A 13,745-nucleotide genomic window follows, 5' to 3' on the forward strand; every position below is an offset into this window, starting at 1 on the left:
TTGAGGATTGTTGGATTTTAGCCAATGGTCACTTTAACATGCAAGAAACAAAGAAAAATTCATTAAAACGACATTTGTACTCTATGCAGACAAGCAATATTCTTTTATATACTGAAAAATAACACAGTGAAACCAAATGTCCACATGCCTACCTACCTGTGTATAAAAATTCTACCCAAACTTCTTGTGAACTTATTGGTGCACAATAATATTGTATCATGTACTGTATTTTGCAACTGTAGAAGACTTACGTATTTGATTCCAGTGAGTTTTGTTCCAGGCCTCTAGTGCCAGTGCATATTTTATGCTAAACAATTCCTCATCAAGTCCCTGTGTTCTTACCTGTCTGTACATATATGCATTAGTATACTTAAGGTACCTGTAAATATCCCTATAAAAAACAAACTATCAAAGTAGACTGAAATGTTTACAGTATCTGTGCTTTTGTTTGGGAAACCTGTGATGGAACTTCCAGACAAGCTGAAGAGACAATTCAAAAAACCCTTGATAACCTACTTTATTATATACAAGACGTATAATATATCTGCTTGATCATGTAGAGTTGAGCACTCCTTCAGCTGTTCAACTAACTTCTCACAATCCAAATCACCATGATCATCTTTGGGCAAGTGCAAAACAGATTCAGGATCCTGATGATCAAAGACAGAAGAGATAACCAAAAAAAACAAAAAACAAAAAAAAACACCAACAAAAGTATGAAAGACTAAGTAGATGGAAGACTAACTCATTAGTTCTGGCTACTCACTGGAGAAGACATAATAATGCACAGTAATGGAATTCTTTATTTGAAATTTAGATACACCAAGCAGTTTGCATCAAACTACAGTGGAGATGGTGATTAATCCCAGAAAATACAGCAGTTACTATGGAACATTCCCTCTATGGTCACAAATATTTTTGGTCCACTGAGTCAGCAGAGATATTATAATGCGAGAAAGATTTTTGGCCAAAGAAACTAGACATTTTGTAATAGCAGGAAACAAACTATTCTCATTTCTCTCCTGTCATTTGTTATGCCCTTTATAAATCAGATGTGCATGAGCACTGATCTAATACTTTTTTAAACTAACAAATTTAGTTGAAATCAAGTAAAAAGATTTTCCAACAAGTTCTGTTGGTTTCTTCACCTGTACTTCTAAATGGTTCTTTGCAAGTGAAGATATTGCCATTAGAAATTTTCTAAACAACGTATACAATGAACTGGCAGCAAATGAGTTGAGGGAAAATTGTGGTTAGATGAAAGTGACTCTGTTTAATAAACTGTCGGGTGCTGCATGACTAATGCACTCAGGACCATATCCTTTTTCCACACGCATAAGAGAATATTGGCCTTTGAAGAGAGGAATTCTGCAAGGGGTGGAATCCCATCCTTCCAGGATATGAAACATTTTGCAGCTGACAGTGCAGTAGCTTCTGTTGGAGCTATATCTCCATCCTGGTGGGGTTTGGCCAGTAAAGCCACATAGCCACCAGCCATGCACTGTCCTTTCACAAATCCCCCTACCCACACACTGCTGTGAATTGAACTTCTTGGGAGAACAGCTCAATGGTGGATGGGGAGTGCAGACCACACTAAGTTCCAATATGCTGTCCCTCCATTGCTCTGGTCTCGTGGCCTATCATCCCTATATGGCTATGAAGAGGGTGGGGCAGGATTTGCCTCTAAAAGATAACAGGTTATTTTACTGTTTCGCTAATGTAAAGGAAGCATTTCATTCAATAACACACCATTAACTATAATTTCCAAACAAAAACCCCTTTAATGGCTAAAAAGTCATTCCAAATACAATCTTCCAGAACTTGTATAACCATTCCACTAGCTCACCTTCACTTCAAGAGGATGTGGGGAATCAACGAGATTCAGAGATTTCCGGTGAGTGTTCAAAACTTTAGTTGGCAGAGTCATCGAAACGCCTGAAAAGCAAAACAATCAACATGCAAAGGAAATGCAACATCTGTTAAAAGAATAGTACTGAGTGAAAATGTTAGAAACACCTCTAGCAATCAGAATGCAAGAGCCATGCTGCCTGGGACACGGTACATGTAACTTACACACCAGGCTTCACACTCAGGTTTTTATCTTATCTCCTTAAATAGAGACTGATCCAATGTGATTTATCATATGGTAGCACCCAAAGGCTCAAGCAGAGTCAGTGCTCCATTGTGCTAGATTCTTTACCAACACCTAGTAAAAGACAGTCCATGCGCCAAAGATCTTGCAGTCTAATGATACAATCTAGCACAATACTTAAGAGTGTGATAAACTTTAAGCACAAGAATAGTCTAACTAAGGCAAGTAGCACAACTCATGTACATAAAGTTAAGGATATGCTTTCCTTGATTGAGACCTAAAATGACAAAAGACAGATGAAGATGAATGGCAAACACCTGGTTAATTTCACCTTGTTTTTATTATAGCCTCAGGACAGCCTATTTGGGAAGGACAGGGATAAGGATAACAGGTTTGTACACTACTAATATATATTATTTATATAGGGCCTGATCCCAAGTCCAGTGGAGTCTTTCCATTAACTTCAATGGACACTGGATTTCCATATACATTACATGTCTATTTACAGATGGGGTTAGCTGGTAAATTATCTAATAGCCCTTCAATCTATCCACTATTGTTTACAATGCAGCCCTTCTTTAATTTGTTCTTGTAATTCTGGAGTTTATGTACATCAACTAGCATTTTCTGGTGTTAAAGATGTTTCATTTCCCAATGTCCTTATTAAAAACAAAAGTGTTCAGTTCATTTAAAAATAACAAAATGTAGAAAACCCAATACATCCAATCACATTGTGGTATCCTCGTCTTTATCTGTCTTTTGTTATTGTAGGTTCCTCTCAAAAATAGCACCTGCAAATATGAGTACAAAATAAATGGGTCTAGTTGCAACTGATTTAATCCAAAAATGGACAATATGAAATGTTTAAGTTCCATGGCACGTTAATTGCACAGATACCATGAAATGACATAGGACTGAGGGAATTATGAAGCAATCATTCTGAACACAGAGTAACACACTACCTTGTTACTTTCTAGCAACTGCAATTTACTTGTGTCACCAATTGTAAAATTCTGTTATTTACATTTATCACATTTATCATCCAATAAGAATTAAAAAAATCAGAGAAAACATACATGGAACATCCAAACCCTTTGCCTTGGCCATTATTGACAGTATCTCTCGCATGGAGTGAACAGCACTGAACACATGAGGCTGATTAGCATTCTTTGAAGTTGGAGGCAGGTAGGACTTAAGCGCTGTGCTTTGCAGTATATCATTTATATACTGGTCCAGCTCATCTCGGCTTTCTGGAGAAAGACAGATAGAAAAGGCTTATTAAAACAAGAGATTGGAAATATTGACACGTGCTTCCTTTTAGAGGCACAACATCTATTTTCCACAGAAAGGCAAAAAAGGACAGAGACCAGAGACAACATAGTGAGGACACTGTCAGCTTTATTTTTTTTTAATTGAACAACTTGAACAAAAATCATGTTTCTAGTAGGTTTCTCTTTGAAATAGTATTTCCTGGATTTTTTTTCCCTAAACAGAAAGAAAGAAAGAAAGCAGGGGAGGTGGTTCTCTAGCTGATGTTTAGAAGGGCCTTTTGGCTGGGTCATAGGGCAACACTATTACACATGATCATGCACACACCTAACTTCACTGTCAATTTTGCTGCTGCTATTACTGGTAAATACCCTCTTATGAGGGCTGGGGAAGAATGTGCACATGAGCTCCCCTCTCAAAGAAATATATGAGTATTGTCACCCTACTAATGCCTGAGACACACAGTGACTGATCATCAACTGTCAAATGCACATAAACAGTGAAAATAAAAGCAGCAAAGAGTCCTGTGGCACCTTATAGACTAACAGACATATTGGAGCATGAGCTTTTGTGGGTGAATACCCACTTCGTAAAAGACCTTTTTTTCCCCCCTCTAAATTAGGTATTATAGTAAACTTAGGAGTTAATTATAACAACAGGACACACAATACTTCCAAGTTAAAGATTGTTACCTTTGTCACAGAAATCATCTGGATAAATTTCTAATTCATATCCACTTTCAGGACTATCACAGCCATCATTAGAATCATCAAATAGTTTTCCATCACAGTCTGGATCCAGGAAGCTCAGATGCGTATAGAACGAGGTGGTAAGAAAATCTGATAGTTTGCCTAGCTTTACCCTGCGAACAGGAAAACATGTAAGAAAGAATTAACATCTTTCCATTTTTATATTGGATTGTGCTTCATTGGACAACCCTGGAAACCCCTTCAAAATCCACCCAGGCCCACTGTCTCATCCACATTTGGTAATTAGGCAATAACTGGTACCAGCAAAGAAACAAAATAATAAATGTGCCCAGTAAATAATCACAGATCTGGTGAATGATGATGTAGCTATTATTATTTATTTGTACTATAGTAGTGCCTAGAGGCCCAAATCAAGGTCACAGCTCCATTGTGCAAGGAGCTGTACATACATATAGTAAGAGATAGAATTTTATCTTTTTGGAGCAGGAATGAATTCCCACAGAATGCTACTTGTTTAATGGAAAAGGGTTCAGCACCACTGAGACCATGGGTTCAGCCTCCTTTGACAAAAATTAAAAGCCCCAGGTAGGATGTAAAGCTGATTTAGGGCTCCAAGAGATGCTAATAGTGGGAAGTTTAGTAGAAAACTATTGTGGAAATAATAAACAAATAAGCATTACTTTTATTTATAACCTAATGGGAAGGGGGAGAGAGAGAGAGAGAGAGATGGGGGGAGGGTTTACACACTTACTCATACATACACATATATAATACAACTTTAATTTAAAAAAATGGATAAGTATTTTAATGAAGATCATTGTTTTTTATACCATGTTTCTGAAAACCCACAAATCCCCAACATCCACTACTGATGCTTAATTAAGATTTAATTTCAAGCCTTGGAAATCTCAAAAGAACAATCTGTTAATAAAAACAATGGGATGTTAGATCTGTAGGCCTGGTTCTGCTAAGAACTTTACATTGCTGTTACTTGTAGCTCCAACTAGTGACTAATTCCCATGTAACAATTCAGATTGAAATTCACCCCTATGGAGAGGGCTAGCATAAGGCCTATGAACCACTCAGATCTTCAAAACAGTGGGGGCTTAAATGGGACTTAAACAGTGGAATAATTGCTTTTGGATAGCGACATTACCTTGCCCCTCCAAAATACCCATCGTCTAATTTTCTTATGGTTGCAACCACTGCCGGATCAATGTCAGAGCCATCATTGACTAGAAAGAAACACAAAAGTTTCATTTAGTTTGGGAACAAATGTCTATTTAATATTTTTAAATCACTTGACCATTTTAACATGATCAGTTTACTCATAAGTAACAAAAATAGTTTTGATTTTAAAATGGCTGTTGAGTCACTGATTAGGATCCCAATTGTGTTTACACAGCTGTGTATGATTGAGTCCTTAGCTGAACTGGGGACTAGTTTTAGTGTTTAAGAACATTTTAAAATATGTCCAGCAAGTAGACGGACTAGCTGTCCTCTTCAACACAAACTAGGCATAGGTTCAAGACAGAGGCCAAGAGTGCTATAAAGGCAGCACACAACTCTAACTTATTCAAAAGCATTGATAACAACTTTCAAATAGAATTTATATCAAATGTTCCTTAGACAGAAACAGGACGGGTACAGTGGGAGATGCAAGGATAGAGAGGAGGGGTAAAAAAACCCTTATAAAATTCCTTATAAATCATCATGTTGTCATTCAAATATGGCACAAGCCAGAGGAAGTCAAACCTATTCTTAATGTTTAAAATTCAGAGAAAATAATGATAGACATGCAATCTGCCTGTTCTCAGATTCACCCTCCTACTTCTCCACACTAATCATCTATGGCTGGGATAGTCACAGAGACAAAATCAAATTTACTGAGCATGGTGTGGGTGATGGGAAAAGCAAGGGTTGGTCTTCCAGTCATCCTCCAGCAAGAGGTGAGGTAAGCCAGCTCTGTTCTGAGCATCTCCACAATCATCCGATTGTCTAGAGCCAGGTAGAAGTGGTGATGATCAGTAAACTGGAGAGCAGAAAACATGTAAGTTAAGTCTTTACCAGTGCTTGTATTCTTTCAGGGTTTTTTTTCATTTTCATTCCTTAAGTCATGTATAAAAGCCCTATAGACATTGCTAGGCTGAAAAAAAACAGCTCTAATTAACCTTGCCTTGCATGGTAAGATAATGAAAATTTACTAGCCCAAGTATAACATCTACTTTCCTACCCATTTCTTTCATTATCACCAGTCTGTATGGTAATGATATTTCATTTGTCCATGAAAAAGAAATTATGAGGAGAGCCCTGCAAATCCACAGTTATCAGCTTTATATCCGCGGATGCGATTATCTGTAGACGATTTTTGCAGATCACAGATGGATGCAGATTCAAATTTTATATCCTTGCAGGAGTCTAATTATGAGCTCTGGGGCAAGCACAATTTTCCAGGGATGAATTACAGCAATCTATAATAAGGCTGTACTTAGAAGTGTGTAATATTTTATTAAATGGATAAAAAGGACAATTTATTCTAAAATACAGGCTTTTTCTTACAAACACATATTCAAAAGGACTTTTAACAGAAAACAGAGAGAACACATTTCCTTTCTGTAGCACCGCTGGCCATGGCGATGATATAATGCACAGATCAGATTCCAAGCTCCTGGAGGTTTATAATTCTTGACATGATAAACTGGAACTACACTTTCAACTGAAGTAATTAGTAGAAAGATTTATTAAGCGATCAGCTCTTCAGATAAACTATTTATCTCTCACACACTTTTATTTATTTATTTATTTGTTTTAAAAAACAGCCAGAATTGTGGTGAGGGAGGGCAGTGATTTTGTAGTATTGATCTAGTGTGCTCTTCACTGGATCATGAGCCTATAGCAGCTGGCCTCTGCTTAGAGACAGAAAAGGCTGTATCGGCATTACTATTTGTCTGCCATCCAGCTTCTATAAAAGAGCAAAGCAAAGTACAGCTGCTTTATCAGTCCTGCTGGACCTAGAGTGGAGTCACAAAGAGAATCACTGGACATTAGGTAAGAGGAAGTTTTCCTACTGACTTAACGTGCTCACCTGAGGGGTAAAAGTAAATATTTGATTCCGTATCATGTACAGTTTGGATGTTCCAAGCACTCCAATATGTCGGTAAGGCCGACCACTCAGGTTCATGTTCTTGTTTCGGCCTGTAAAAATAAAAAAGATCTAATTTAATATTTCCTTTTTTTCTCCAAGATCTACAAGTATTTAAATCCTATTACATAATTTTCTGTTAAATGTGAACATCAAATCTTCAGTAAGGGACACCTGTTATGTACAATAAACAGTATTAGAGAATAACTCCAACTGCTGTGGTGTTAGCACCTATCTTAAGTTTTCTACACACCCGCTATCATAGGATCTGATCCTGTAGGAGCCTGATTCAAAGGCCCTCTAAAATCAGGGGAAAGTCTCCCATGGACTTCAATGGGCTTTGGATCAGCTCCTGTAAGAGCTTAGGGCTAGATTTTCAAAAGAACTCAGCAACCAGCAGCTCCCACTGAGTACATGAACTGAGCTCTGAAATCTGGCTCTCGATAGATTACCACAATTGCAGTATTTCACTGTAAAGCATCTGAAGTTCTAGAATTTTTTTAAAAAGTGATGGATCCATGAGAAGAAAGTTATAGCACATGCTAATGTGACACTGATGTTCCTGGTTTCAATTATGTTTTCCTTTTTCAAATTATTTCTGGATAACAATTCTTTGCACTAAAAATTCTGTATTTACAAAAAACCAACACCAAATCAGTCACATTCCACTGAGGAAATTATACATATGTACACATGGAGGAGAAGATGCCTCAATTTCTTTTAAAATCTGAACAAAAAGGAACACAAGCCCTAAAAAGAGTGCAACAAAGACAGAGATCAAACAAGAATTCAGCTGATCCACTGAAGCTATGAAGCTCTAGCTGGCATTTCATGCTGATGCTGGCTAGCCAAATGTTCACGGGTAAAATGCCATATAGATTTCTATGGGAAAATAACAAAAGATATACATGAACAAACACTGATTTGTCAGCAAGTTAAATAAATCCATCTACAGTGAATGACAGGCAGCCCTCTAAACAAAATGAGGTACGTTCGCAAAAAAATGGAGAAAACCTCATGCCATATCAAACATAATAAGTAGCTGGGAATCCCGGTCCCTTTATTATAACAATTTTAATTTTTCTCCTCTGAATTCAACCACGGAACTGAGGGTAGAAGAGAAACGCTGCCTCCTCACAGCTGTGCCCTCTGCTCTTCCCAGTACTGCACACAGCACATTTTTTTTTTTTTTGGCTGAGTCAAACACAAATACAACCAAAGCACATCTGCCGTCTTTAGGAAAAAGCAAATCCCAGCCACTCCTACGAATATAAGAATGGCCATACTTGAGTCAGACCAAAGGTCCATCCAGCCCAGTATCCTGTCTGCTGACAGTTGCCAATGCCAGGTGCCCAGTGGGAGTGAACCTAACAGGTAATGATCAAGTGATCTCTCTCCTGCCATCCATCTCCACCCTCTGACAAACAGAGGTTAGGGACACCATTCCTTACCCATCCTGGCTAATAGCCATTAATAGACTTAATCTCCATGAATTTATCTAGTTCTCTTTTAAACCCTATTATAGTCCTAGCCTTCACAACCTCCTTAGGCAAGGAGTTCCACAGGTTGACTGTGCACTGTGTGAAGAAGAACTTCTTTTTATTTGTTTTAAACCTGCTGCCCATTAATTTCATTTGGTGGCACCTAGTTCTTATATTATGGGAACAAGTAAATAACTTTTCCTTATTCACTTTCTCCACATCACTCATGATTTTATATACCTCTATCAGATCCCCCCTTAGTCTCCTCTTTTCCAAGCTGAAAAGTCCTAGCCTTTTATTCTCAATCCTTTTCTAGTGATTCCTAACATCCTGTTTGCTTTTTTGACTGCCGCCGCACACTGCGTGGACGTCTTCAGAGAACTATCCAGAATGACTCCAAGATCTCCAATGAGAGCTTGACCCTGCAAGGTTCTCTCTGAAGCCCTGAGAGTTGCGAGTGCTCAGTACCTTGCAGAATTAAGCCCTTAAACTGTGCCTCAGGAACAGATACTGTTTCTACTATATCCAGCAGATTACACTACCCACACAGAGGAGGACTCCACCCACTTTGATCATTCTAGAGAAGCCTATGTCATCTAAAAAGTTTTCTAGTTTCAACAGATGGACTCTACCTGCTAGATGACTAAATACATTCTTGAGAAGGAAATAAAAGTTATTATTTTCTGGGCCACATTCACTTCAGAAGTCCAACTCATGCAAGCATCTGGGTGTGGGGCCCCTAGCAGCAGAAAGACCACTGGGGTGTGGAGCAGTGACACAAACCACCCACAACTGCTACCTAGCATCTGAGAGCCAGCTCAGCCCTATAGACCCACCCAACCCTCCAGCTGGAATGAATCCCTATTCTGGCACAGTGCAGAGGGATACACATGGCCACTCTTCCCTTCATCTCAGGCATTTGTCTGGCCCATCATGTGCAGTGACATCAGGGAGGGTATTATTCCTCATTCTAGCCAAGGGACCAAGCTGAAGTCCCCTTTGTATCTTTAAACTCTTTGGCCTCTGCAGCAGGCAAACATAACCCCCACGTTTTTCCCAAACTGACTCCAGGATGGGCGGGATCACCACTGCAGAATGAAGCAGCAGGTTTTGAACTCAGATCTTCAAATCCTTGGGAGGGAAGGGGGTTTGAAGGAGGGATTACCAGGAGGCCAGAACCATCTTCACAAAGCTCTCAACATGAAGCTCTCAGATAACATGGCTCCACTTGAGGGGATCCGCAACTGCCACGTGCTCCTGGTCTAAGGGCTCCCATGAAAGGGGTTTCTGGAGAGCAAAGGGGACCTTCAGCTGTATTACATTTTTCATTTTGGCTTTCCCAAAGATCATGGGGTTGGAGTGATGCATGTCTCATTAAACCCACTGGACCTTGACCTTCCTTCCCCTGCAGTCCCTATCCCGAGGGAGAGCTCTCTACAAGGCAGGAAGGAACTGATGGTGCCAAAATAGTATGCGATTCTCCTTCCACTGGGCAGAGGGTCGATCACATCACAGAGGAAGAATAATCTACAATTGCTGACAAAGCAGTCATTGTTAAAACAACAAAAACATTGCTTCAAGTTAACCTACTCAACTGCCTGCAGATAGAGATGAGAATTAATTTTATCCCTTCCTGCTTATTTCCTCCTAAGCAGTGTGGGTGTAAAATATATACTTTAGGAGATTTATTTAAATCTCTGCTCAAAGCCCAGTATCTTAAGACGAGCATCTGAATTTTGGGTTGCCTCTCTGAGCCACTGAACAACACCTGATGTTTCCTCATGCACTACCTGTAAGCTGGATTCCCACTGGGAATATTGAAAAGGTGGCACTGAATGCTGCCCACTGTGAATTTCCCTGCCTGTGATGGAGAGAATTGCCATTCCTGATCCACTCTCATACTGGACTTAACATTGAAAAATAACATCCATGACAATACCAAGCAAACCTGTGAGTGGTTTGAACCAGGTGAAATATTTGTTCGTGTGTATGTATTATGCTTTACAAAGCCTCCAATCTCCTCTGGAAGGGAATGTAAAAGGAGCCCAAGATTGAAGTTCAAGGGGATTTAGATGCATAACTTCAGGCTCTTTCCAAAAACCCAGCCTGTGTCTACAATTAGCCCCTGCAGAGAACCAGCTTCTGACCATCTGTGAAACTCCATTGGAATAGAGCATGCAGAAACCACTACGTTGGCCGCCAGCTCACAAAGTAAACATATTCTTCTAATAGATCCCTGACCTAAGGCATCAATTCATCTTAGTATATTCATTACTAGTTTTTACTTTAGGTGCTGTATATTTCACCACCACATGTACGCAACATATAAAAAGTTTAAATGATTCTGGAAGCAAACAAAAAGAAACAACGAGGAGTCCAGTGCCTGAAGAAGTGGGTTTTTTACTCACAAAATCTTATGCTCAAATAAATCTGTTAGTCTTTAAGGTGCCACCGGACTCCTTGTTGTTTTTGTGGATACAGACTAACACGGCTACCCCTCTGATAAATAAAAAGAAAGAAATGGGGGCAGGGGAAGTGGAAAAGAAAAAGAAATTAGGTTTCACAACAACCACCATACATTTTCTAAATTCCAGCACCTACCAAGCTTGGCATAAAGGTGACTCAGGATCCGTGCTGGCAGCACTCGGATGGGATGGATGTCTGTAATGCTCTGAACACTGATTCCATGGTGTCTCAAGAGTTCCTTAATTTCATTTGATTCTGCCAAGACAGTTACTGTACAACAGAAAAGAATAGCTGAATCATTTTATCTAGAATCATTCGCCTTTACTCTGACATCACCCATCATTGCTATTTACCCACCACATGGGTGTCCAAAAATGCTAAAGGCCGTACTCTTTTTTGATTTGCCAACCCGTTATACCACTGGAGGTGCAAGAATGTGCAGAACAGCATTTGGCATTTCATTTCCCCAGATTTATCAGCTTCCCTCCTCCTCACAAGATGTCACTGTAAGATACTGTAGTAAGTCAATTTATCTGAGTCATTGAGATACAGATCTATGAATGCTATTTATTTCTATAGCAGCAACATGCAGGCGCCTGATCAGGATCAGAGCCCTGTTGTGATAGGTGTTGCACAAATACAAAGGAAGACGCTACCCCAAGGAATTTACAGTCTAAGGTCCTGATCTTGCAAAATGCTCTGTGGGGTTTTGCCAATGTGGGTCAGTTTGCTGGGTCGGGATCTAACAATTTAATACAGACTTGCTAGTTAATACTATTGCATTCATAAATATTGACAAAAAGTGAATTTTAAATTTGCAACCAGGAATATCTATAGTGGAAGTGAACACTATAAAGTTTTGGCTAAAAGAACAGAAACAGTCCCAGAAAGAGACACCGTCACCAGTAAGAGAACACTCCTCCTCCTAACGTGCCAGTTTGGATGTGCATGCAGGATCTGTGCAACAATCCCACAGCTAGTTCTGGGGGAGAGCTAGAGCTGTAAACCACAGGCTCCGTGGTATCTGCAGAGATAAACTGGACAGATGGCAGCTAGGGTCACACGTGGCAGGGAGGAAGGAGGGATGAAGGCTGCTCTTGACAATCCAGGCTCTTGACTGCTTCTCGAGAGCTGCACAGATGGGCAGTGGAAGAGCCTTTATCCCTTGATCAGCTTCACACTGCTGCCAGGTATCTGCTAATCCCCCTAATCTCACCTTTCTGGCTGCTACTCCCACTGAGGAAAGGGAGCAGGTTCCTGGCAGTGGTACTGGGGACGCTCAGGGGATAAAGTCTCTGTCCCTGCCTCTCTTAAGCAGTGGCTGTAAGCCTGGCCTATCAGCAGCAGCAGCCTGCCTGCCTTATACTAGCTAGTTCATCCAAGACCTCCAATAAGTGACTGGGTTTGGGGATTCCTCCATTAGGAAGGTCTTGGGCTCTCCTTCTGCTCCCACACTTGGTTCCTTAGGGGAAGCACAGAGAGCTTCACATATGTCACAGCAACTGGCATGCTGTCTGCTCAGCTGCCTGCCAGATCTGCCCTGTCATCATCCTGGAGCATGCCCAGACCTGTCTTTTCCCCAGGAATTGGTTGCACGGGCTGGGAATCTGGCAAATTAAATCTTAAACTGCTAATGAAAGAGCTTTAAAAACAATCATAAATTGCAGTAAGCGCCTCCTCATGAAAAAAGCAGTTACGATAAATAAAAAAGTTCCAACTAGTGAAGTGAAGGAGGAGAGGCAGGTCACTATGCAGTGCTACACTGCTGGGGGCATGCTCCATGTTTCTTAATTAGTGCATGGCATGTGGATACCCCGGTGATGATATCTGAGACAGAGAAACTGGGGAAGTGTTTTTTTTTTTTAATTTATTTTCAATTCTGCCTCTCTTTCTTGAGGGGGTAGAACCACCTGTTTGCTCATCTTTTCACCAGAATGTATCAAACATGAAATCACTCACCTTGCACCACAACATCAGGTTTAAAAGCGGTTGAAAATCTCCTACTTAAGGGATCAATTTCGCCAGTAGCTAGAAACCCCTGGGATACAACAGAAAAAGAAAGAACCCAAGTAAGATGCCTTTAACATCTAGTCTAGTTATAGGGGATCCTCATGCTAATTGTCAAACTTCCACAAATGTAACATAAAACATCTCTGTCCCCTATTTTCAGTAAAAAAAAATCGTTCTAAATTAAAAAAAAACAAAACTGTTTATTGTCAGGACCGAAGTCAGTCTGTGAGCCCGCCTTTCACGTGACAGAGCGAGAGCACCTGCACATTATTTGGTTGCTTCTGTCATTTTTTGACACTAGAAAGTTAACCCTTTACTGAGTCTTTATTGGACTCAGTCAAGGACTAATACGGGGTGAATCTCAGAAGACTGGAGGTTCAGTACAGTTGAATAAGCACTTGAAATGCCTATGTAAACCTATGGAAGGGTCTCCCCTGCCTCACACACTCCAGAGTAGTCTCTAGCTCCTTCCTTGTGACCAACCCCTTTCCTATGATCCCTCTCAAGCGCTTGACTTTCCTCATCTCTCTAAGACTGGTGGCAGAGCCCAGCAACAGATGTGGCCAGTCCACTGC

The 13,745-nt window shown here is 40.1% G+C and overlaps 1 protein-coding gene across 7 annotated transcripts in view; it reads right to left on the reverse strand.

The window, feature by feature from the left end:
• The window catches only part of PHKA2 (phosphorylase kinase regulatory subunit alpha 2), a 66,251-nt gene that overhangs the window by 28,988 nt on the left and 23,518 nt on the right, over window positions 1–13,745 (reverse strand). For all 7 annotated transcript variants that reach the window (XR_005595142.1, XM_039527637.1, XM_039527633.1 and 4 more), the window contains exons 14-22: window positions 13,120–13,198; window positions 11,296–11,430; window positions 7,157–7,266; window positions 5,959–6,103; window positions 5,228–5,306; window positions 4,054–4,223; window positions 3,169–3,342; window positions 1,847–1,935; window positions 517–650 (exon numbers count right to left, since the gene is read on the reverse strand). Coding sequence is in view for 6 of the 7 variants with exons in the window: in XM_039527637.1 (XP_039383571.1) it covers window positions 517–650; window positions 1,847–1,935; window positions 3,169–3,342; window positions 4,054–4,223; window positions 5,228–5,306; window positions 5,959–6,103; window positions 7,157–7,266; window positions 11,296–11,430; window positions 13,120–13,198 (1,115 nt within the window). In the remaining variant the exon portion in view is untranslated. The remainder of the gene's footprint in view (window positions 1–516; window positions 651–1,846; window positions 1,936–3,168; window positions 3,343–4,053; window positions 4,224–5,227; window positions 5,307–5,958; window positions 6,104–7,156; window positions 7,267–11,295; window positions 11,431–13,119; window positions 13,199–13,745) is intronic.

The sequence above is a fragment of the Mauremys reevesii genome, linkage group 1 (genome assembly GCF_016161935.1).
Source record: "Mauremys reevesii isolate NIE-2019 linkage group 1, ASM1616193v1, whole genome shotgun sequence".
NCBI lineage: Eukaryota > Metazoa > Chordata > Testudines > Geoemydidae > Mauremys > Mauremys reevesii.